The sequence below is a fragment of the Propithecus coquereli genome, unplaced genomic scaffold (assembly GCF_000956105.1).
Source record: "Propithecus coquereli isolate 6110/MARCELLA unplaced genomic scaffold, Pcoq_1.0 Scaffold116, whole genome shotgun sequence".
In the NCBI taxonomy this organism is placed as follows: domain Eukaryota; kingdom Metazoa; phylum Chordata; class Mammalia; order Primates; family Indriidae; genus Propithecus; species Propithecus coquereli.
In genome coordinates, this window is record NW_012135636.1 from 2,008,101 (window position 1) to 2,034,314 (window position 26,214).

The following is a 26,214-nucleotide window of genomic DNA, read 5'->3' on the forward strand; positions in this document are numbered from 1 at the left end:
GTAAAGCTGCATATTGATGATGTATATAAACATCCCAGTAAAATAAGACTCTTGTCCAAGGAATAAAAATTGAAGGTTTGTTTATGTTACTGGCTCAGTGCATATATGAAATTGACTCAAAAATCAATAATATAAAAATCTCATAAATTTCAAATAATTCAAATTTTACTTGTAGCATAAATTTATGGATTTTCTCCATTTGTTTTTATTATGCTTTTATTACTGGGGTGCCACTAGAACATTCTAGTGAAAACTTTACTTATTATGACTTCGTGAATCAAGAGAAAATGAGGAAATTCCCAGACCACCCTAATAGGACTATAGATATTACAATAACCTTAAAAATACAGTAAGAAAATAATCTATTTAAATTGCTCTTGTTGTTATGGGGACTTTGGAGAAATCTGCTCTTTAAAAAACAAAATTTGAATATGATTTTTAAATGTTGCTGAGTGGTATATAGCTTAAAATGATTTTAACTTTGTTATTGAGGCCGTAAGGATCATAAATAAAGTGTTCCAATTGGTCAATTTTAAGTTCCAAGTAAACCAATCCATTCTGAGCAGAATGCTGTTAGGACAGAGTTTTGTTTAACTACATGATTCTTTAGGTCGACTTCTGAAGTCCAGTTTCTCCAGGTGGGAGTGTAGCGTGTGTACCCGGCACTACAATCCTGCTTGTCTAACAGATACTAACAGGTCTAGATGTCTTAAAAGAAAGTGTAAAATAAAATGTCAATCACTTAGACTTAGTGTGTTGCTATAGGTTTTTGTGTTTGGCTTTAAAAGAAGAATGGATTTATAAGAGGTTACTCATAACCTCTAGATTTTTAATCATACAAGCCCAAAGCTGAGGAAGAGTTTATTTCTAATACTGGGGCAGGTGTGGATCCCAGACTGACAGTGTGGATCTGTGAAGCACCTGCATGGTGTGACTTACAGGCCCTAACGAAGCCCTCAGTCCTTCTTGGGATGACAGGCAGGAGCTAACTATTTGCCAGGCTCAGACTCCTGTCACTATCCCAGAGGAGGAACCAGAACCAAATCCGTAGAATGAGTCTGAGAACCATGTCAGTCCAATAACCTGTGCCTGAAAAGTAGTAGGCAGTTCATGCAGACTAGCTTGGGGAGGCAAAGCAGGTGGAGAATTCAGGTGCAGCGCAGTATGTGTCTAACCTCCCCAGAACAAGTGTAAGCTAAATGCCAACGCAGCATAGTCATAGGAAATGTGATAAAGGACAACCATGGTGTCTGACTGAGGGATGAGATGCCTTCCTTTATATATTAAGAAAGTAAAGTGTTGCACAGTAGAAATTAGAAGAAGGGTCCACAAGTCTCTAAGTTGTGGCTCTCAAGAAGAGTTAATAAGTTGATACTTTAGGAATAAAATGAAAATTCCATAGACACCATAATTGCCAATTTAATAGCCTCTGCAGGTCAAGGCATTATAATGCATTAAAATGCAGGCAGTCATCACACCATGAACATGACATAGAAAGGAATTAAGAATAAATTAAATCTATTGGAAAATAAATCACATGTCCCACTTAATAAATAAAAAAAGATAGTATGGCAATTTTCTTATTTTTTAAAAAAAGGACCAAATCTATCTTTAAACAGAGTTAAACATTTTAATATAGTTTGGTTCACAAACATTTGCTGAATTCCATCTAAGATTCAGTCATTCTCTTGGGTCCCACGTACACCAAGATATGTATGATAGGATCCTGACCCTTGGGAACTCACTATTGCCTTGCAGTGACTTGCAAATTAGCTTTAGTTGCACACTGGTATAAAATTCCTTGATAAAACTACCCCTCAGTGGCTGCAAGATTCTGACATTTCCAGATTGTTTGGTCTATTCACATGCATAATATGCAGCACACTTTCACAAAAACCTACCCACATTCATGGGACATTTAGTTCCAGTGATGAAATAGAGAACTGAGCTATCTAAATGTTCATGCATCAGCTTTGTTAGGACACGGTCTTTTCAAAGAGAAAGAGCCCATGCACTTTACTTAACCGCCTCGAGGCACTGGACTCAGCTAGTAAACCTGGTTTCCCGCAACCACTCCTTAGCGACCTTTAACAAGTTGCCTATTTTTTTCCTCCTACTTATTTTACTCAGGAGAGGGGTTAGGTGGAGGAATGTGGTAAAAGGAGAAGTAGTAATAGCTGACCTGAACATTGCTAGGATGTATTTGATGTGTATAAAACTCTCCAGTTTTTGGAGGAAAGATGTTAGGAAAAGAGATATTAGTGGTAATTATAATTAGCATCAAATTAAAAATATTAAAGTCACGCACTGTTAATCTAACAGTAGTTTGATTAACTATCTTTAATCCAATAGTTGGATTAACTCTTTTCAAACAAGTAATATTTCCACTTTAGAAAGACATATTTTTTAAGACTTTTCAAATGTCTCATTCAAAACAAAGACAACAATCTAATGCCATGGATAGTTGGCTAAAGGTAAAACAGAAAGAAAAAGACCCCTTAACAGTTTAAAACCAGTTTTAGAACAGTTTAAAATAAATTCTGGCTCAACATCACTAATCATCGGGGAAATGCAAATTAAAACCATAATGAGATATCACCTTACCCCATTTAGAAAATGGCTTTTATTAAAAAGTCCAAAAACAATAGATGCTGGTGTGGATGCTTATACACTGTTGGTGGGACTGCAAATTAGTACAACCTCTATGGAAAACAGTATGGAGATTCCTTAAAGAACTAAAAATAGACCTACCACTCAATCCAGCAATCCCACTACTGGGTATATACCCAAAAGAAAAGACGTCGTTTTATTAAAAAGACACCTGTATTCAAATGTTTACTCAAATGTTTATTGTAGCACAGTTCACAATTGCAAAGATGTGGAATCAACCCAAGTGCCCATCGATTCATGAATGGATTAACAAAATGTGTTATATGTGTACCACGGAATACTACTCAGCCACGAAGAAGGATGAATTAATGCCTTTTGCAACAATTTGGATGGAACTGGAGACCATTATACTAAGCGAAGTATCTAAAGAATGGAAAAACAAACACCACATGTACTCGCTAGTAAACTGGAACTAACCAATGAGCACACATGTGCACAGAGGGAAGTAAAACTTAATGGAATCAAGTGTGTGGGGGGGGGGAATGAGTGAAAACCTACCTAAATGGGTACAATAAACACTACTTGAGTGAGGGACACACTTATAACCCTGACTCAAGCATTACAAAAGCAATCTGTGTAACCAAAAACATTTGTACCCCTGTAATATTTTGAAAATAAAATAAAATAAAAGTTCTGCTTACTACCTCTGACAACTTTTAAAAAAAGCAACAAAACAAAAAAAGAATTCAAAAAATTCCAGTGCTCTTATTATGTATAAGCTATATGAAACAGCAGAAGACGGCAGTTTATATTATGAGCAGTGTGGTTTATATTTTGCTTTACTGTTATCTAGAAAGTTTGTATGGCCCATGTAAATTCTATAGCAATGAACCTCTAAACAGTAGCATCTTCCTTTTCAAGGTTTTACTTACTTAAAAACCCCTGTTGTAAAACATAATTTGGGGGAGTGAAGTAGAAGGGAGTGAGTAGTGGGTCAAACTAAGGGAAGAGCATTAAAGAAATCAGCACAAAAAGTTTTTATGTAGTTGATCCCAAACCTTATTTGAAAAGTCTGAATAGGATGAAAAGGTTTTCTCTATTCAGTAGTTTCACTTAATCCTCAGTCCAAACATTTGCCCCTATAAACATTAGATTATTTTTATGTTAGCTATAAAGCTGTCAGTCCTCAATAAACAGATACACTCCTGGTGGTTTTACCTTTGCTGTCAAAGAATTGTCAATATGTATACTGGCTCTTAAATTAAAACAAACACACAGGAAAAAGAAATGTAAAATAGAATCACACAGCAGAGTTTAACAGGAGGCTGTTGAAATCCCAAATAAATGATGGTCCAAATAGTCGATGGTGATCAGAAGTTCAATGTAATGTGATGGGAAATAGTCAATGGGTCAGCACCTCGGTGTCTCCTAAATGGAATGCTGCAACCTCTCCTATTCAGGTAAGCCAGACCCTTACTTTAGTGTGTCTCAATTAAATTTTATGTCTGATGTGTCCATTTGTCGTAGGAAGAGAGACAAGTTCAATAAAAGGGACACTTTGAAGATTTTTATTTCCTATGGGGACAGTTTACTTCTGTCTGGAAAGTCCCTTCATAGTTTTGGTGGGGTTTTTTCCTGTAATTGAGAATGGTTATACAAGAGGTGTGAAGAGATAAGGAGATACTGAAAATGCAAATGTATTTTCTAACTGGTTGAATCTCTACCATTTTTGCAATTGCTTTCAGAAGGATTTTTCCACAAAGGCTAATAGAATCATGTGACTGGAACAATTGTTTGTGCTCAGTCATTTTAGGGCAGAATTAAGTGTTCAGAAGGCTAGAGCTGAATCTTTTTTCATGTACCTGGTGTGCTGCCTAACAGAGCACAGGGGCATCCACTAAATACTATTGCCTTGCTGGGTTATAAGTGTTCTTCTAAGGCTGGCAAAGAAAATGACATAAATACAAAAAAGAAATAGATATGTGTTTTTAGCTGGAATAATTTTGTTTGCCCTTTATCTCCTACAACAAAAAAGCATTGTCAACTTTAGGGAATTGAGTCTTACACCAGAGAAATTAAGGAATGCTTAATAATGTGATTGTCCAATATCACAAAGGGAGCTAGCTGTTCATTTTAAGAAATAAAATCAAAAGAGGATACAGGGTACTTAGAAATGTGACCTGAGTGAACAAAGAGTTTGAGGAAAAGAGAGCTGAAGGCAAATATATTGGGAATCTTGAGGTCTTGATGAATACTCCCTTTGTTCTCCGTAATAAATATATGATCTTCCCTGCCAAGGCTGAAAGAAAATGGATTTCCCCAAGGAATGCCCCATCGCTGGAGAAGAGATCTGCCATCAAAAGCCATCATGCTTTGAGGTGTAGCAGAAAGATTAAACATCTAAGACAGATGATGGGGTAGAGGAAGGAGTGAAGACAGGGATGTAGAAAAGGTAAAATGCCAGCATCCTGAGAATGAGAACCACAAACATGAAAGGAGGAAATTGAGGGTGTCAAATTTAAACCCATGGTTTGCATCTTGTGGCCCTGAGCAATTTGGAATTTAAAGAGAAAGACGGGACATTCTGTTCACCATGGTGGTATTTCTTGTATGCCAGACATGTATAACAGAGCCCATGCCAAAATATATTAAGTAGTGGCCTGTCATCCTGAAGGAACATTTGAAAAAATGTAAAGGTCACATTACAAGAAAAGTTTAGTGCCCTGGCAGATGTCACCAAACAATTTGATTTCTCAATTTTCCATTCATTTTCTAAAATTTGAAACTAGACACTTAGCCAAAAAGCAGCTTATGTTTCGTTTTTTTTTTTTTAAAGTGTATCTTTTAAAATAATATAGAGGTAAAGGTCTGGATCCAGATCACCCTGGTTCAAATTTCTACAACTGTGAGAAATTGGGCAAGTTACACAAGCATTTTGGCTTTCATTGCCTCATCAATAAAATGGAAAGAATTGTGGTTCTTCCTCCATAGGGTTGTCGTGAGGACTAAATGAGTTAATTTAATTAGGTACTTAAAGCACTTAGTAAAATGCCTGGTGTCTAGTAAGTTGTTATTATTAACTCAGTTGCTTAAAATGAGTTTGTTTTAAATGTTATGATGTCTCTAAATAAAAATATAGGTATTATTATTTCTACAATCATTCAATCAACTCAATACAATATTGAGTACCTACCATTGCACACTAGAAAGATAAAACACGATCTCTGATATTTCAAGAATTTACAAGATGATTAACAAGTTGAATGCTGACAATAAATCATATATGTTGAAAATCCACCAACTGAATTCTTATTTTCAGTTTTAGTATTTTCAAGATTTCTGTTTGAGTCTTTTTGTTTCTACAGATTTCAAATCTCTGGTGTAATTCCCATCTTTCCTTTTACTTTCTTGAATATATTTATTATAGCTTTAAAGAAAAGTTCCTATCTGTTAAACATAGAAAGAATTACCATATAACCCAGAAATTCCACTTCTTTGTGTATACCTAAAAGAATGAAAGGACTCAAATAGGTATTCGTACACCAATGTTCATAGCAGCATTATTCACAATAGCCAAAAGGTGGAAGCAACCCAAGTGTCCAGTGAACCTGGATGAATGGATAAACAACACGTAATTTATAAATATAGTGCGATATTATTCAGCCTTTAAAAGGAAAGTATGACACATGCTATAACATGGATGAAACCTGACGATATTATGTTAAGTGAAATAGGCCAGTCAGTCATAAAAGGACAAATATTGTATAATTCCACTTATATGAGGTACCTAGAGTGGAATGGAGGTTGCCAGGGGCTGGGGGAGGAAGGTAAGGGGAATTATTGTTTAGTAGGAAGAAGTCTGGGAAGAAGAAAAAGTTCTGAAGATGGGTGGTGGTGATGGTTTACATTATCAGTGTCCTTAATATCACTGAAGTGTACAGTTAAAAATGGTTAAAATAGTAAATTTTATCTCATATATATTTTACCAGAGAAAAAATACAATTTAAAAAAGTCCTTGTCTAATAATTCCAAAATTTGAATAACTTATTGTCTCTTCTTCTTTTGATATTTGATTAGTTGGTCTTTTTTCTTTTAAGATGCTGTAATTTTGTACTGAATGGAGGACTCTGGATGATGGTATCTTCCACCAAAGAGAAATATATTTTCTCCTAGTAAGCAGATGGATTACAGCAAATCATTTTCATCTTGCTGAGGGTTGGTCTTAGGCTTTGTTAGGGACAATGTGTTTATGTTTGGCTTTTATTCCTTGGGCAGAACTCTTGCTCTTGGAAGTGGACATTTTGGGCCTCAACTGAAAACTTGGAATGTTTACCATGACTCTTTCACCTGGCTGGGCTTGAACTTGAACCCTGTCTCCACAGCATAATGGAGCAGCTAAAGTCTCAACTCATCTCCACAGCTTCTCAACTGCTGGAGTTCTTCCCCCTAAGTTTCTTCCTGCTTACATGCAGCTTAGGAGTTGGTAAATGCCTCAAGGAGAAATCGCATATAGATCTTTGGGTTTACTTCTTGACAGTTTCCCTCATCTCTAGGATTTTTGCTCCTCAGCTCCCAGCCAATTGGCAGCCCTGAATGCAAACCTACAACCCCCATCCTCAGCTTAGATTTGGTCTTAACTCCTTCCCCCAACCTTTCCCACAGACTTGGCAAAGTCTTTAGGCAAAAAGCCTGGGTAAATTGAGAGCTCACTTCTGTAGCCTTCCTTCCCTCAGGTCTTATAGCCCCTCATAAATTCTGCCTGCTTTGGTAGCTCTCTAATGCCTTCAAGCAGTAGTTTTGTGTATTTTGTCTAATGTTTATTGTTGTTTTCAGCAGGAGGGTTGTTCCAATACAAGCTACTCTGTAGTGGCTGGAAACCAAAGTCCTTTAATATTGTCTTATAAAATTCTAACTCTTGATCTGCCTCTTATTTCATTTTAAATGTTCTATTGCTTTTACTTTGCTTCATCTTTTTATTGACTAGAATATTTGGTTTTTATGTATATGGTTTTGGTCCCTCTGTTTATTAAACTCTAGGCAGAAGCATGGTAAGGAGAATAGTAATGAGGATGGAACACATTCAAAGCAACAGAAGTCAACAGTTTGCACTGCACTTGGGTCTTCATCAGCTCTTGCAGTTTCCTTCCCTAAGTAGACCCCCCAGTATCACTCAGCATCACTTACCCATGGTGAATCCCCTGAATCTAAAAACTATATGCCAAAATCCAACCCCCACCTTCAGACACCTGCATGGCCATTAAAATTATTCCACTGTCTTCCCAACATGGTTATCATGCCGTTACTCTTCTGGAATTAGACATAAATTTAGAATCTCAGTCTTAATGATATCATGGGAGTCACAAATTTTCTTCGTATTTGGTTTGATTTGGCTAAATTTATTTTTATATTAATGTGGCCAGAATAGCTAAGTATATAAAACCAGTAATCATTCAATTAAATTCAGCAAACACAAATTGGGTGATGATTATATACAAAGAACTTGTGATATACTATAGGAGCCCCAAATATGATTTCAACAGAGTTCTATATATATAAATAATTGTGAATAGTTACAAATAATTAGCTACAATATAAAGTACTAAAACTGAAACTAGCTAACGATCATTGTTTGTATATTTACATACCATGTATTATAGTGAGTGCTAGCACCTCACTGTGCGCATATTTATGTGGCATGTATTAATACCAAGTGCTAGCAACACAGTAAAGTAGGTGGTAGTATAGTCTCCATATTGCAAACGAGGAAACTCAAGTATAAAGAAGTGAAGTAATTTGTCTAAGTCCCAAAACGTATAAATGGAATTCTAAGCCAGGTCTCTCTGACTCCAAAGATAAATGTTGTCATAGGGGAACAAAGTGCTGTAAGAGAACAGATCAAGGGAATTATTTCTACTTTGGATGATGAGAGAAGGTATCAAACAGCAGGTAGCACTGGGCATTTATGCATGACCAGAATTTCCAGAGGTGGATAAAAGAGGAAAGGGCATCCATGGCTAATATACGTGCATGAGAAAAAGCACTGAAAAATTATTTTGGGAGTTACAATTGGTTCAGAAGGGCTGAAATATTAAATAACATGCATTTGATGATACTGGGTAAGATAAAGCTCGAAAGATTCAAACCAGATATGGAGGGACCCACATAAATATCATGTCAAGGAGTTCAGATTTGGTTTTATATAATACATTGTATGAGTTAGCTACTTCTCTGTAACAAATTTTCCCAATACTTAGTGGCAAAATTTTAGCATCATACAATTTCTATGGATCAGGAACCTGGGCATGGTTTAGCCAGGTGCCTCTGGAATACCAAAACCAGAAAGTCATTCAAAATTTCTCCTTCATACTCAACGCTCATATTGATTGTTAAATCACTGCTAGGAATTTAATTATCAGCATTTTTTTGTTTCTAATGAAATAATATTAATAGCACAGTATACACTCATTGGTATCTCAAATTCTATGGAAAAAGATGGGCCTGTGGTATGGTGGTCTCTGGGAGAGCAGTTTGAAAACATGATTGTAGACTGAGCCAGATCATGGAGACTAAGGAGTGAACAGGTGGTTAAGACATATTTTGGTAATCTATTAATAACGCATATTTTATTTTATACATGAAGCCAGATCTCTGGTTATCAATATGTCCTATTGCTTAATGAATTGGTTCTTTTATAAATAGTAACAACTTCTGGAAGTTTTATTATCTGAATTTTGAAATGCATGCTGACCTGTTCACTGAAGTCCTACAGAATACAAATTGGTAATAGCATCAGTGTTATGTCCTTTTCTTTCATTTTGGTTTTGATTCTCCTAATATAGGGAAGGCTTTATGTAAAGAAATCAAAGAACTCATTCCTCTAACAACAAACTAACAACATCACTTTAAGAGCTTCCAAAATTCATCTCACACTTTCTCTCATTTTTTGTCATCACTGAGACTGTGAATACATTAGATTTTCTGGTCTCTTGTTTTTCTCTGAGTTCTCTGTGGCCAGACAAGGAAAATGACAAACAGTGTTTAGCAGCAAGAGAACAAAGCCACAGCATATGGCTGGCATCTGCTCTAGGTTTTGGTGACCATACATTTCAACATATATTGCAATCACATGATGATTTTCAATTCATCATACGATTCAAATGATTTTACAATTAATCCAAGGAACTTTGGTTAAATGCTTTATTTCATGTTTTATGAGGTTTTCCTGGTTATTTACTCAATATTCAAGTTGAGTTAGCCCAAGACACCAGCAGGTCAAATACCTGAGTTAAGTCAGCGAGTCTTAGCCTCAAACTGCATTTGGTAACTTCCTTTTGGAGATGGTTCTGTCCTAAGGACCGTAGGTCCCTTCTTGGCCTCATGGGATGATCGTGCTACACTTTAAAACACATTTTAGTCTAATTTCATTTGTCCAAGAGATTTTCTTTTTAACTGAATCTCTGTATTCTTTGAGTGCTAATCTCAGGATGTAATCTATTATTTTGGGAATCTTATTAAACTTCTTTCTGCTGAAGTTTTCTTGTATGTAGACCAGAAACTTTCTTGTGTCAGTCATATCATCTCTTCCCTACCTCCCCTAGAAGCTATTTAGCTAACTGAGATGAGATGTGTGACATGCTTTGAATGCATAAAAGGAACAGTGTAAATCTGAGGTGTTGCTTCTGTTATTACAAATACACTGTTAAGTATCTACGGAGAGGCAGCATGACATAAGATGCAGAAGCCCGGGAGGAATCCCAGCCTCAGTGAGTACCAGCGGTGGAATGTTGGGCATGTCCCTTAATGGCTTTACCAGTTTCCTGACCAGAAAACTAGAATTGTGTTCCCGACCTTCCCACCTGCTAGGGTTCTCATGAGTATCAAGTGAGGTAATACACATGAACACGGTTCCCAGACAAGACAGTAAAGAGCGAAAATGGTGACAATGGTTTTAAATATAATCACTGTTAATAGAGTCTATATCTTTTCCTTTCCTCCAATTTCAAACCATTTGGAAGACCTGGAGGAAAGGTAAAGCTAAAGTCACAAAACTAACAAAAAATTCATAAAATCAATGATGAAGATAAAATATTAATATAATAACTCCTTTAACTATGTCTATGTCAAATCATGCCTAAGTTATTTTCTACAAGAGAATCAGGCACAAGTAGAAAAGTGTTTTTAGGAGGTTTTCTGAAAATGTTCATTTTTAACAACAATCCACTAGAAAAGGAATTTGGTTTTGGTAAGGACATTTTCTCCCCAAGGTGTCCAGCTTCTAGCCCATCAGAAACCTAGAATAAGTTAAATTTAAGACCTGAAAATATTTCCAGTGGGATATTTCCCATTGGCTGTGGAATCCCCCCATCTGCCATTAACACTCTATACACGTGGGAAATATCTGCTCAGGTTCTGAACTGAGACACCAACAGTCCTGAAAGACAACTACTTCCACCCAAGCAACCGGTCCTCCTTTCCTTCCTGTCAGCACCACGTGCTGAGAGAGGCTGTGTTTGGTCTCTTAATCAGGCCTTGCTGATGGGCTGACATCATTGCAAACGTTTTCACTTACTCTTTGGCAAGAGTTAAATCCTTGCCAAAGGCCAGTCAGTAAGTCAGAAAGTGTTGTTAGTGAGAGGCTGGGGGAGTCGGAGTGTGACTGTCAGCTAGCAGTCTGTGGTGATGACAGCAGGGAAATCTAGGAGCTGAAACCATTTTAAAGGTCACTCTGTGGGCAAAACAAAAGACCTTTGATTTAGAAAAGGAAACAGAACTCTGGGACATTGAAGCCCTGGGATGCTGCTCTCTGAGCACTCTGAAAACTCGTCATCTGCTCCCTGATTGTGAAGACCAGCGAGAGCCTGTTCTACTTTACAGCAGTTCAGCTTCAGTCAACAACTATGCAGCTTAGCAATGGTATAGAATAATCTGGTATGATATAAATGCCAAACAAATGTACCAATGGTTCAATTGCCTGTTCTTTTTTTTTTAATGTTAAAATAAGCCACTGTCTACTTTTCTTTGGTATTCTTTCTCCTTACCCTTTATCCTTTCATTTTCAACCTTGAATTGTTAAATAACCTAAGTTTAAAGTTCTTAGCCACATTACATAGGCTTTCCATAAAAAGAGGTTACATACATTGTATGATGAAAAACGTATGAATATTCATATGCAGAAGGTACAAAAGTTGATCTCTTAGAAGTGGAGAGTAGAATAGTGGTTACTAGAGGTTGGGACAGGTAGGAGGGAGAAGGGGATATGTAGAGATTGGTTAAAGGATACAAAATTACAGCTAGATAAGAGAAATAAGTTCTAATGTTCTATAGTGCTATAGGATGACAAATTATTATACAGTTAATAATTTATTATATATTTTGAAATAGCTAGAAGAGAGGATTTTCAATGTTCCCAATATAAGAGACATGATAAATATTTAAGATGATGGATATGCTAATTACCCAGATTTCATCACTATGCATTTTATGTATCAAAATATGTCGATGTATCCCATAAATACATACAATTATTGCATCAATTAAAAAATTAAATAAAACTTATGAATATAATAAACTAAAGTTGACAAACCATTTTTAAAAGGAACACAGATCATTCTTGAATGCTAGCAATATTTCCATGCCTGAATTAAGATTTCACACTTTCTTTCCAAAACAAGAGAAGACTTGGAAGAACAAAATGGATTCAGTCTACTGCATGCCGTAATCTGGACTTGGGCCCATCACTTGTAAGACCTGCCAGATAAATCTGCTATAGTTTATTCTCTAAGTTCTAATCTGCTTTGTTATTCTTTCTTGCTCTCCCCCTTTTTGGTTCTAGCTAAAGAGGAAACTTGCTGTAGCATCATTAAAAAGCCCAGCCAGGCCAGGGGGGAACTCTGCAGTGTAAGAGCAACAGCAGATGGGACTCTCTGCTCTCCTTATCATCACCACATGAAGACAGGGGGGTCCAGTGGCTATCAGGAAGGGTTTCTCTACTAAAACAAAAGGAGGGGAGAGAGGGCAATCAAGGCACCAGGAAACTCATCACAGAAGTCACAGAGCACATCTGGCACCCACCAAAAAAAAGAATTCACTTGGGCAAACCAGGCTTGCCAACCCAATCAATACCCAATGATCGACATGCTTGATTTGCACAGCAGATTATCTGCTTAGGGGTCCAGGTGTGGGCCTTGTGAACAATACTGGATCCATAGTCCCATAAGAGGTACCAGCCCCAGGATCAGGAAACAGTGATGCCAAGAACTATCCACTCCACTCCAGCTTGGCACTGTTGGGAGATGAGTTCGTTTCTGTTAGAAAATAAAGGGGAGTAGAGAAGAGTGAAAAAAAGCAACTGCAACTACTGGGCCTGTGAAGTTGGAACTTGGTTTAGGAGGTGAGGATGCTGATTGCTCAAATAATTATAATTCCTGCCTGTGGGAAGAGTCAGCTCTTTCGTTGTCTCTTCGAACTCAACATTTCCCCCCACTTCCAAATGAGGGCGAGGGGCAATTTTCAGAGACTACTTTACGCAGGGGGTTTTCTATAGGGAAAGGTCTTTCATTTTCAGAAAGCCTACTTTCATGGCTTTAAAATCAGCCAGCCATATTAGATTAGGTAAGCCACTTTCTAAAAAGTAGACCCACTACGACACCAAAGTAAGCTAAAGATCTTGGAGCGAGTTCACCGATAAAAAGAAAATGTCCAAATCTTACCAAGTTGTTGATTTACAGTTGTAGACGTCCCACTGCCTTTGTCTGTGTCACAAGCCACTCACTCCCTTCTTAATGAAAACAAGAGGGAGTGATTATACCTCCTGGGGCTGTGCCATTTGTGCCGTCTGAGAGGCACTTAAATGAGTGGCACATTATCTCACACATCTGGAGTTTACCAAATTAGCCAATTATGCTGGAGCTCATAAAACGAGGCCTTAAATGTCATTTAACTAGAAAATATTATAATCACCAAGTGGTCTGATTGTAAGATGATACTTGGGGCAGCATCAGTGGTTACAGAAAACAAATCGTGAAACAAAACACAGTTCAAATGCCCCCCAAATGCAACCACATATTTTCTACAGCAATACTTTCTGAAGAATACCATATTTCTAAAGGCACCAGCAATCAACATGTTTCTCATTTGAAACTAAGTTTAATCTGACCTAGTTCTTTCCTAGTTATTTGCCTTGGGCAAACCAATGCCCAAGAATTTTTCTCATAAGAGAGCTAAGGAACAAACAGGATGGGAGTAGACTCACTGAAAACCATGAACTTATCAGAGATATGGAGCTAACTACAAGGGATGGGGCAATGATTGGATTAAGAGTCTGGAATTGCCAGAAGTTTGTAGTGCTGCCTCAGAATCGCCAAGATGTGCTTGGCTGAGCATACACTGGTTTCTCAGAGCTTTCATAGTTTACTTGTAGGAAGAGACAAAAGCTGCTCCAAGTTGCTGCATAATGTGAGGGTAGAAATATTAAAGACTTCAGAGCAGCTATTTAAAAATTAGGCGTTTATAGCCAATTTTTCCACATTATCTTCTTTGCAGCTAATAAGTAACAACAATTGGTCTTCAGCAAAAGGTGATATTGTATAAGGGAAAAACCATCGTCATGACACTAATACCTTTGTGACTTTGGGCAAGTTATTTAATTTCTCTGATCTCTAGTTACCTCATACAAAATATGGACATTGGCCGGGCGCGGTGGCTCACGCCTGTAATCCTAGCACTCTGGGAGGCCGAGGCAGGCGGATTGTTTGAGCTCAGGAGTTCGAGACCAGCCTGAGCAAGAGCGAGACCCCCGTCTCTACTAAAAATAGAAAGAAATTAATTGGACAACTAAAAATATATAGAAAAAATTAGCTGGGCATGGTGGCACGTGCCTGTAGTCCCGGCTACTCGGGAGGCTGAGGCAGGAGGATCGCGTGAGCCCAGGAGTTTGAGGTTGCTGTGAGCTAGGCTGATGCCACGGCACTCTAGCCCGGGCAAAAAAAAGAGTGAGACTCTGTCTCAAATAAATAAATAACGCAATGACAAGTACAAAAGAGACTAGAAAAACTTGCACAAGACACGCTGAGGCAAAGGGAAGTGAGGCACGATGCGTGAACACGTGGTGAATAGAGATTTACCATGGCTCTTTGCCGGGTGAGAGGCTACAAAATGAACCTCCTTGGTTTTAAAGGTACCTAATTAACTAGGCTGTATCTTTATGTCTTCTGGGCTCACTCTATTACAGTAGATGGACCTATTAATTAGTTTATTTCTGTCAAATCAGAGAAAGATGAAGAAACATGGGACAATGGAGGTACTCTCAACAGTGACATTCCATTTCTACCTTGATCTCCTGAGTTCTCCCTTCTGTTAGAGAAAACAGCCTCTGGTAAAAGCTAACTACATATGGGATTCCATATAGTAGAAACTCGTATGTGGAATTTGGAAGGCATCTTTTTTTTTTTTTTTACTTCAACTAATCTCACTTCCATAAAGCTAGATTGAAAAACCGTAATTAACAAAAGTACAATGTATCTATCCTTTTAAAAAGAAAAAGAACTTAGAAACGGTATAAGAGTTTGGACCCATGTGGTTGAGCTATTTTCTCTTGGAAGAACATAGATTCTGGGCAGAGAAGTGGGGAGTTGCATCTCTAAAAATAGTGACAACTACTTGGGAGGTTGAGGCAGGAGGATCTCTTGAGGCCAGAAGTTTGACGAGCCTGAGAAACATAGCAAGATCCTGTTTCTAAAAAATAAAATAAAATAAATGAGCCAGGCTGTAGTCCCAGCTACTTGGGAGGCTGAAATGCGAGGATCACTTGAGCCCAGGAGTCAGGAGTTTGAGGCTGCAGTGAGCTATGATTGCACCACTGCATTCCAGCCTGGGTGACAAAGTAAGACCCTGTCTCCAAAAAAATAAAAAAATAATTAAAAAAGAATGGTGAGAAGAACTACAGAACTACTTCACTTTTTAATATTTTTGTAGTGGAGAAATAGGAGATCTATACAGAATTTAAGTTTTTAAGTGTATTAATAGATTTTAATGTTAATTAACAGAAAAGGACTAGCTTTCAAAACCTTTACCTTGGAGAAGATAAGAAAAACCAGGAGAGATGCATTCTCTTAATTATGCTAACAGTCAAATTGACTAGCATTATCCTTCCTACAGACCACAGACCAAATTGGCCTCTATGCACCTGAGTAAAAAAACACCACCTTTAAAAATGGAGTGTACTCTAAAAATTAAATAAGACAGTCAAAGCAACTGCTTTTACTAGGAAAAAAAAAATTCAACACAGCATGTGTTAAAAGGCTCCCTTTTTCTTTTTTTCCTCTTTTTCTTTTTGTTTTGTTTTTTTCATTTAACCCAAGGTTATAAAATGCTCTTGTTCTGTACCAAAAATAACAGGGAGATTTTCCTTTTGTATTTTTTCAAATATTTCCATCTCTAAGACTAGAGCTCTCTGGCTTTTGGCTAACAACATGTCCAGATCTAAAGGCATTGCAGAAAGAATGTCAATTTGCTCTAGAAGCAATTACAAACACAGCAAATAAAAAGGCCAATTTTACTATGCAAGGACCACACATACTGTATGTTTGTTATATTATTTGATATCAAAGCAGTAACATCAAATTATTCCTACAATACACATGAAACGAAGAGCCTGGCTGAGAAACTCCCACATTCAATTCAGAGATATCTGTTACAACTTACAGAACTTGGCTATGCTACCATTACTATTTTATGGGAAAGGGGTGCTTTTATTGACTACATAATACACGAAGATTTCTTTAACTTTCTTGTCAAAAATCAAGTATATTATCAATCCATGGCACTTAGGCAGCACATTGCTAGAGTAACAGCTAGAAAAACTTGATGATCTTTTGTTACTAGGTGACCTCAAAATATTTAATCAAAATCATTATCATAACTTCAGAGAAGGCAGTCTATAGTAAGAATTATCATTTCTGTTTCATTTTGCACCATTATGATGTTGGTGTGATGATTTTCATTTAGTTGTTTATCATACACTTACTGAGGGTCTCTACTCAATGCCAAACACACGCATCAGGAATACAGAGCTAAATGGGACATGGCTAGGGAAATCTATTCTTGGGATGGGAGAGGGGAGACAGACAGAAAATGAACACAATAAATCAGGGCAGTGCATGCTATATTTTTTATAATATATATATAGAAATAAAGAAAGAAGTGGAGAAATAATTCAGCATGTGGTAGAGAAAAGACAGGTCAGGGAGGGTGAAACTTAAGTCACCTTTGAATGAAGAGGGCTCAGTTCTTGGGAGGATTAGGGGTTAGGTCCTCCAGGAATAGGGAAGAGTATGCAAAAGGCATGAGAGTGTGAGAGACCAGAAGACTCCAAAACATTTTCTCTTCCTAGAGAATATCTGTGTATGAAGAATGAGCCTGGAGAAGAGGGAAGGGTCATCCCAGGAAGGACTCTACACACCATACTGTGGGGCATATTTTCACATATGCCCCAAACACTCTAAAGATAAAATAATTAAAACATTATGATATTGGTATAGAGACAGATAAATTACTTCAACAGGATGGGAAATGGAGAAACAATAGAAAATCTTATTGATGTATATGTTGAAGTTTAATATATGAAAAAGTTAGCATTTCCAATTAGTGAATAAAAGATGGGTTTTTCAGCAAACGGTGTTTGGACAATCGACTAACCATTTCAAAATGAAATTTAATTCCTATATACTACACTACACATTTAAAAATTCTCAGATGGATTAAAGATGTAAATGTAAAAAAGTGCCAGAAGAAAATGTTTATAATCTTGGGGTTAGAGGATGTCTTTTATTTTTAAATGTGACATTATGAGATATCACAATGGAAAAGTTCTGAAAAGCATAAGACACTATAGTTGTAAGACAAATGACAAATTGGGAAAAATGTTTACGATCTATGTATAGTCAAAGGATTAGTATCTGGAATATATACTAAACTCCTACAAATCAATAAAAATATCTAGTTTATGAGAAATAGGTAAAGAACAAAAATAGGCAATTCATGAAAGAAATGATATCTAATGATATAAAAGTATTCTCAATCCCAGAAACAATCAAAATAATATAATTAAGACAATTTTATTTTTCACTTATCAGATGGTAGACAGGAAATGCATGTCAATGGCAGATATACCAAATAATGACTTATAATGTCCAGTGTTTAAGAGTGTATGAAGAAATTTGAACTCTCAAATACTAAGGGTATAAAATCAGTACATACTTTTTTGGAAGGTAATTTTTCAACATCTATAATGTAAAATGTGCATATCATTTGATCCTGTAAATCCATAGCTAGCAAACTTATTTTATAGAAATATATTAAAATATAGAAATATTATCAAAATTATGTACAGATATAATACATAAATGTGCAATATATTAAAACACATAAATTTATATAGATGTATACTCAAAAATGTGCAAAGATAGTATAAGAATATTTATTGCACTGTTGTTTATAATACTGAAAATTTGGAAACAACCAAAAGGTCCATCAAAGGAATTAATTTAAATAAAATTGCAGCATATAAATAAATAAATTACTATGCTGTTGTTAAAATGAACATACTGGCATGGAAAGATATCCATGATTTATGTTTATCTGAAATAAACAATTAGCAGAATAGTGTTTATAGTATAATCTAGCAAGAGAAGTAGTGCACTACAGCAGTTAAGAGTACAGGCCTTAGAGGCCAAGCAGTATTTGAGTCCCAGCTCTCTTACTTACCAGATGGGTGAAAACTATCAACTTCTCTGAGTCTAGGTTTCTTTATCTGTCCAACTGGAATAGATTCTAACAGAACCTCACCTCATAGAGTTATAAGGAGAATTTCTAGTACTTAATAGAGGCTAAAAACATACTAATTGTTATTACTGCTATATTTTTGAATGATTATTATTTTCAACCAATTTTCTCATAAAACAACTTCCAAAAGCTAATATAATATTCTTTGGAAAATTATGCTGTATAGAGTATTTAACTGAATCCACACATCAAAGATAGTATTAGCTTATGTAAGCAAAATAGTCTATTTAACTGATCATCTAATAGATCAGACAATGAATTTGATGCATCAATTTTTGATACAGATCTGTTTTGCTTACATATTAATAAACTACCATGCAAGTAAGGAATGTATTTGGACATTATATTTAAGTACCAAAATAAAGAACTGTTAAGTTTGGATAGGCCCAGTTATGAGAACTTTAAAAAGCCTTAATGGCATAAATTAGAAATTGTCCTCTAGTCATTAAACTAACTATTAATATCCTTTTTGTAGTAATCTCCATTATATGCATATTCTATTTTCAATCATATTATTAGGAAAAACATAAGAAAGTAGAAGGCACCCTTTTAAATGTTTTTCCCCAACAAGATTAGGAAAATAAAACATTTAAAATGAAAAATAACATATTAAATAGAAATATATCAAATGCCTGTATCAACACAGAGTCTGTTTATGAAGGACCATACATACCCTTCTGTTCGGAAAATCATTTGAAAGCTGTCTCCTAAGCTTTTGTAACTGTTTGGATCAGTTGCACATCTCTGAATCTGGAATCTAGGAACAAAATCAAACAAACAAAAAAAGTACAAGTTAAGAATTTTGCCAAATGGTTTTTCTCATTTTTCAAAGTCTTAGAAACTCTGATATTCCAGATTAATCTAAAATATTCTGGTCTTTGCTATAGATTTTATTGATTTATTTGCCTTATATAATTTTTTACCTTATTTTTACAGCCTTTAAAATTATGATATTTCTGTGTATTTATTTATTTTTATTTTTTTAAGCTAGTCAAGTGTGGTTGTGGGGAATGACAATGTTAAATCAGCTTAACAATAACCCACAACCCTCGGACCAACTGTTTTCTCTGTATTTTAATAAAAATTATAGAATGAGGCCGGGCGCGGTGGCTCACGCCTGTAATCCTAGCTCTCTGGGAGGCCGAGGCGGGCGGATTGTTTGAGCTCAGGAGTTCGAAACCAGCCTGAGCAAGAGCGAGACCCCGCCTCTACTAAAATTAGAAAGAAATTAATCGGCCAACTAAAAATATATAGAAAAAATTAGCCGGGCATGGTGGCACGTGCCTGTAGTCCCAGCTACTTGGGAGGCTGAGGCAGAAGGATCGCTTGAGCCCAGGGGCTGAGGTTACAGTGAGCTATGATTGCACCACTGCACTCCAGCCTGGGAAACATATGGACACCCGGTGCCAAAAAAAAAAAAAAAAAAAAATTATAGAATGACTTTTTTGCGTCTGTTTTTTAGCCAGGCAGATGTGCCCTGAGGCATTTATACTTCTTTCTTTCGTGAAAAGCATACACAGATGACATAGATTGTTTTAATGTATAATTCAGAAATCTGAAGATGTGTAAGAAACAAATAAGTAGTTCTACTTCTTATCTTAGTTAGTGTTATTTGATGGTAATTTAATACAAAGGTTAAAAATACAGAGCAGCTAAAACGGCCTAACTCTGGACCTGAGTGTGAATTTGGAATTCATTCTGGCAGGCAGGAGCTTGCGCTTGGAGCAAGAGTTGGGGTTGTATGTTGGGGTTGTATTACTCTACAGTTTACTACCACCGCTCCATGGTGGAACAGGGAGTTCAGGCTACCTGGATCTTCACAGAAGCATAGTGCCCTGCATATAGTTGGTGCTCAATAAAAACGGGTCCCCTTTTTGAAAGCTAAATTCTTTTTTCTTCTTTGTGGGTATGATCATAACTCTCAGAACCGTAACCTTCCAAACGTGGAAGTTTTCAGTACCAAGGTCTTAACTTTTTACTTTGTATTTGCCCTGGGGGTTATTTCTAAAGAGATTTATGACAAGTACTCTTTTTTCTCCCATATGCCAGTTGTTCTCCATCCTCTGGTTTCTTTAGTCTGCCTATTCCTTGTATTTTACATTCTTGTCCCAATTCCTATCCTTCTCTTTTCTGTACTGCCTTCCAAAGTTTTACCTGATTTTTAAAAGGACCTTTCAAAAACATCTCTAATGTTATCTAGTTCAAAATGCTTTTCTCGGATTGTTGACTTTATAATATAAACACAACTTCTACTGCTAAGAATAATGTACTTTATAGTTCTAGACCCCAGGGAATTATGCTGAAAACTGACACATCTCACAGAGAAAAGTGAAAATATTGCTTTGATATGATCAGAGTCAGTGTATGATAAGACTGAAAAGTAAGGTTGGAATTACATTTGATTTTGTAAAGTGGAAAGTTGCTAGATATGTTTGTGCAGGAGAATATCTGTTCAGAACTGTGAGAATTCAGCCTTTCAGCAGAGTTCCTGGCACAAACAAATCCCTAACTAAATATTTATTGACTGATTGGACAGATTAGAAAGGGAGCATGGCAGGGAGAACAATTAGGAAGCAATGCAATAGGCTGGGTGAGAGATAATGATGCCAGACTATAAATGAAGGCAACAGAAATGTATTGGAAGGGGTGAGCTTGTTGGGTAGTCCTTTTCCTCCTTAAATTTGTTTTTGATGATACATCCAACATGTTCTCCTCTTGATCCTCTTCAACCCAGCAAGTGACATTCCACAACCCTGTACCTACTATTGTCTATGTTTAAAATGTCATAAGTATTCATCTTCATGGTGGTTTCTTTTTTTTTTTTTTTGTCAAATTTATACCTATTTTGGCATGATCGGTTTTAGAAGATTAGTTTCTGGATAAGAACTATAAGTCTTAAATTTAAGTTGTATGGAGCCTATCAGAAGACCATGGACCAGTGCAGCTAGATCATTTAAACTGTTTTGGATTCAGAGGTGAATTTGGTGTGTGTATAACCACTGACCTGGAAGACTCAGTAAGAGGTTCTGTCTAGAATCAAGAACTAGATTTGACGGTCAGGTAGATGCACCATTGTTTGGGTATTTCTGGACTACAGTATGTAGATAACTTAGTAATTTGGATACAAATGAATTAATACTAAGCATAAAATAATACAATGAGAGAACTATATATAGGTTTATACAACAAATAACTTTGAAATAAACAGAGAGATTTCCAAAATACGACTTTGGTTCTAGTTCAAATAAGAATCTCCATCTCTGCTTTTGTATATTTGTAACCTATATTCATTGCTGATTATGAAAACATTTTCTTAAGTCTAGTTGCGAAATCCAAGACTCTTTGCTAACTTTTAAGAAAACTTTTAAGAAAATTATTTACAATAGCTTCATATATTATAAAAGTATTACATGAGCATAGATGTTTCTCATAATATCTATAATAATCTTTCATTAAGTTCATTTATCTTAGTAAATTCCTTTCTAGATGCTTTTCTCCCAAATTACCAAGTATTTTCTTAATGTGTGCCATATGATATAAGATGCTACAGGTTTTACAAAAACCCAGGGCATTATCTCCATTCTCAAGAAGCACAAGAAAGAAATACAGGGAAAAAAATCAACAATATACGGGAAAATATCCAAAATGTCAAGGAGCATCAGCAGGGTTGTCCAGGTGTTCATGGGGGGAGCAATTACTGCTCTCTGCAGAGGGTCAGAAAGGGTTTCAGGAAGGAGAAGGGATTTTAGCTGGTCCTCATGGGATTCAGAGAGGCAAAAAGAGCAAACCAAGAGGAAGCATTCCAGGTGCGGAAATGACAGGAACAAAGGCCAGTGAGGGAAAGCTGTCCTTTCTAACAGGGAAGTGAGGACCATAGCGGCCTGTCCCATGTTTCCTTCAGGAAGATGTTCCATTACTCTGCTGCACGCCCTTGGCTGCTTGAGGCGGGTGGAGACCCGAGCTGGTTAGAGGAGGGTATATAGGAGATAAAGCCAAAGCCCAATATAGAGCATGTCACCTTTTCCTGCTCCTCAGCGAGAACTTCAGTTACCTCTGTATGGCCATCTCACAGTTGTGCGACCCTGGTTCTAGATGGGTCTGTGAAAGAGTCAGCAGATGGGCCAAAGGAAGCACATCCCAAAGCCTAGAAAATCAACCTTAACCCCTCTCTTACTGCTGGGGTTAGAGACCTCAGCTTTATCTATGACTTCTGCTCGCTCGGGTAATACCCAGGGTGGGGGGTTTCATTAGCTTATGCAAGCACGAATACAGAGTACAGTTATTTCATAAGCAACTAGCTATCTAACCTGCCTGTTGTTAAGTCTAGGCAATTCATTCACTAGTTGCAATTTCTTTCTCTTTTCAGACTCCAACAGATACTATTTCCAATCCATTATTCATTAAGTTAATAGACTTCTTGAACACTGCTGTGTATTAGGTATACCACTATTCAGGGAATTACAAAGAAATAAGACATAGCACTGCCTTTTAGAAACTTATAGTTAGGTGAAGGAAATGTGCAAATAGATGATTACCATACGCAAGGAAAAAGTTTAGGAATAGTGTTTTGGAGTATCAGATGCTATCCAGTGAATTTTACTGGCACTAAATAGACACACTGGTATCACTTTTACTGGGTATGATCTCCTATCTACGGTGGACTGTGGCTGATAGAAAATAGTACTTCCCAGAGACAGTGGAGAGAAGAAGGGAAACAAGAATATCTTTGGACTAAATATCTGTAATCAAACTTTACATACCCATTTTAGAACAGGCAACAAGGACAGTCCATGGGATCTTTGAGGAATGCTTCGTTTAGAAGCTGTCTGATGAGCCATGCTGTGTTAATTGCAAACAGGAGCGGCAACATCAAAATAACATTACGTGAGCAGAGTCCACAAGCCGTGTTGGATGAGCAATGCAAAAGGATGGGCAGGCATGGTAAATATGAACGCCTCGGTAAAGCCTCCCTACTATTCCTAACTATGCCAAAGCAGCTGGAGGTCCCATTAAACAGGCTAAGGCAAGCACGGTTATCTCTTCTGCTGCGCAAATCACACACAGCATGTCTACACTGTACTTCTCCACACAGAGAAAGTCCATGCGGTATTTAGTTCCAATACGCATGACTTATTCAGATCACAGAGTTATCAGTTCTTCTGAGGAATCTGTTTCAAGTTGATATAATTACAGTACATTTTGTTCAATCATGTAAAACAGCAATTTCCTTCTTCCTCTCCACTACATTTCAGCAACTTAAAAGGTTTCTCTCCTGTACTGAAGTTTTACATCAGCATTTTCCAAGCTGCATTCCGTGCTAAAAAATTCTCTCTATGCTCAGGGAGACAATTTTCCAGTTACGTAATACAAGCCTTTGTAAAATTACAAAGGCAAAGCCACTCTACTCTTGATTGTATTTAGAAGAAAAGGCTGGACCTCTCCTTGTCCTAATGAAAGCAGCTTAGACACATCTGGAATCTCCATCTGCGTAACTTCTTTTATTAGAATGAAAACTTGCTGCCAAACTGACAAACCGGACAATGGAGTAACACTTGAGAAATATTCAGCGCTTAACATGCGGTCACAATCAAACACAAGAGAAAGGAGTGTGGCTCAAACCTTAGTCTACACCGCAAAGGGAGTCTCCCGCAGTGCCCGCGAGCACAGAACTGCACACACTTAACAAATGGGAGGGGACTGGCCCTATCATTCACCACTCCATAAATATTAAGCAAGTTACTGTGGTAACCGCCAGGGCAAGGAAGGGCCTCTCCAGGTTCACAAACAAATGCACAAGCATATTTTTTATAGCCAAAAAGTGTTCTTACTCACTAAAACATTTTTCTCCTAATTCGTCAAGAATCATGACTGCAACATTTCCCACACACTTAAATGTGTGCTCGGTGACATCAAATTTTAAAATTCTCAGCACAGATGTGCCACTTCAGCTTGTCTGAGGACTTCTGAAGATACGGCCATAAGAACAACATGTCTGTAAGAGATAAAATGGCTTTGCTGCCTTAAAAGTCTTCGGACAAGGGTGTTTGAAAATCTCAAATTTAGGCAGTGCCTTTATTTTATTTCCAAAGTAATTTTACATCTATCACCTTTTTTAAAAAAAAATACTGATGGAGTCCATCCTGGGGAGTGGAAGCATATATATATATATATATATATATATATATATATATATGTGTGTGTGTGTGTGTGTGTGTGTGTGTGTGTGTGTGTGTGTGTGTGTGTGTGTACATACTACATATGTGTATATATATGATTTATATATTCATATTTTATATGAATATGTAGCAACTGAATTGCAAAAGGTTGTATTGGGGTGGGTGAAGGGATTTGTCCTGAAGCTACATTTGCACGACACACACTCTGCTTTTTAGTTAGATCATATAGTTATTTGGGGTGCTTTGGGGGAGGGAACTGATGGAGATTTGGGGAGAAAAAACTTTCCTATTTCCCCCCTTTGCCACTACCACCAATCTTAAGTAAATTAGGAGATAGGTGAAGTTTATTTCTGGCTTCATCTTTAGATCATTTCCTAATTCAATAGTGTTCTTATGCTCTCTCATACCTTCCCCCATTCAACCCTGCACTCAGAAATGCATTCACATCAATCATTTATCCTTGTTGTGACTTTTACTTTGATGTGCTGTCTGTCAAAATGTGGCCTCTGTTAAAGGAATTTCAGCTATCATAAAGCAGGTAGGAAGGTTTGGTTTTCTTTAAGGTGGGGAGGCAGGGGACCCTTCACCAAAGACAGCCATAAGTGCCACTTTTTTTTCCCCTTCAGTGGCATTTTATGCCACAATGCACTAGGCTACATCATAATTCCACCTTCGTGTCAAAGGAGGTGAGGCACTCTGAGGAACCGAGACACAGACTGAGAGCCACCAGTTATAATTCCAGTGTTGCCACTGATTCATAGCGTAAACTGGAGAGATTTGTAATTTAATCCCTCTCTGCCTTTGTCCTCAGCAGTAAAATAGGACAGCAGACAATGGAAGACAATTTAATTTTGGATGGAGAGCCACACACAGATTTAATATTTGAGTTTGTTATCCACAATAGAGAATAGACTTTCCCTTTTGTATTATAAAGTCCTCAAATTCCATATTTTATAGGGGTGGGAGACTGCTAATACAAGTCGTATACTGATAATAAGTGGTGATGAGCCTAATGAAACTCCCTGCAGAGATCTTGTGAATGTGCTAAGAACAAAGATTATTAGTAATTGCCAGAATATTACACGTGCTCCTTCATAAACACTTAAGAAGCCCACTAATGAATCAGAGATTAACAGACTAAAGGTTTGCAATTACAGAACACATTAAAAGGATAACTGTAGGAAGATTAAATAAAGATTTTAATTCACTGCAATTAGCCTTTCTTACCGAAATTAGATGTTGCTCCTATAGAAAATGTTTGCTTTCTTACTAGTTAGTTGAGCGTGGCCGAAGTCACACCAAACACGCAAAGACATGTCTGAGGTTTTGAAATTTAGGTGTGCAAACCTACCTCACCAACTTTGGGAAAAGGCCCTAGAAAGTACAGCTTTAGAATGTTTGTTTCCCATTCCAAACTTAGTATGCTTGTTTCCCGCATTCTGAAAAATCACCTTCCAAGAGAAGAAATACTATCTTTCTACAGAAGATGACCATTGGGGCCTATGCATTTGTTATCCCTGCAGAAAGACCACATCAGATGGCAGGGTGATTAGGCTGCTGATTTCGAAGATCAATTTCCTTTAGCAAG

At 37.0% G+C, this 26,214-nt stretch overlaps 1 protein-coding gene across 1 annotated transcript in view; it reads right to left on the reverse strand.

Moving 5' to 3' along the window:
- The window catches only part of SLC25A21 (solute carrier family 25 (mitochondrial oxoadipate carrier), member 21), a 481,755-nt gene that overhangs the window by 109,014 nt on the left and 346,527 nt on the right, over positions 1-26,214 (reverse strand). Inside the window, exon 3 of the mRNA XM_012658106.1 lies at positions 19,124-19,207. Coding sequence (XP_012513560.1) covers positions 19,124-19,207 — 84 coding nt within the window. The remainder of the gene's footprint in view (positions 1-19,123; positions 19,208-26,214) is intronic.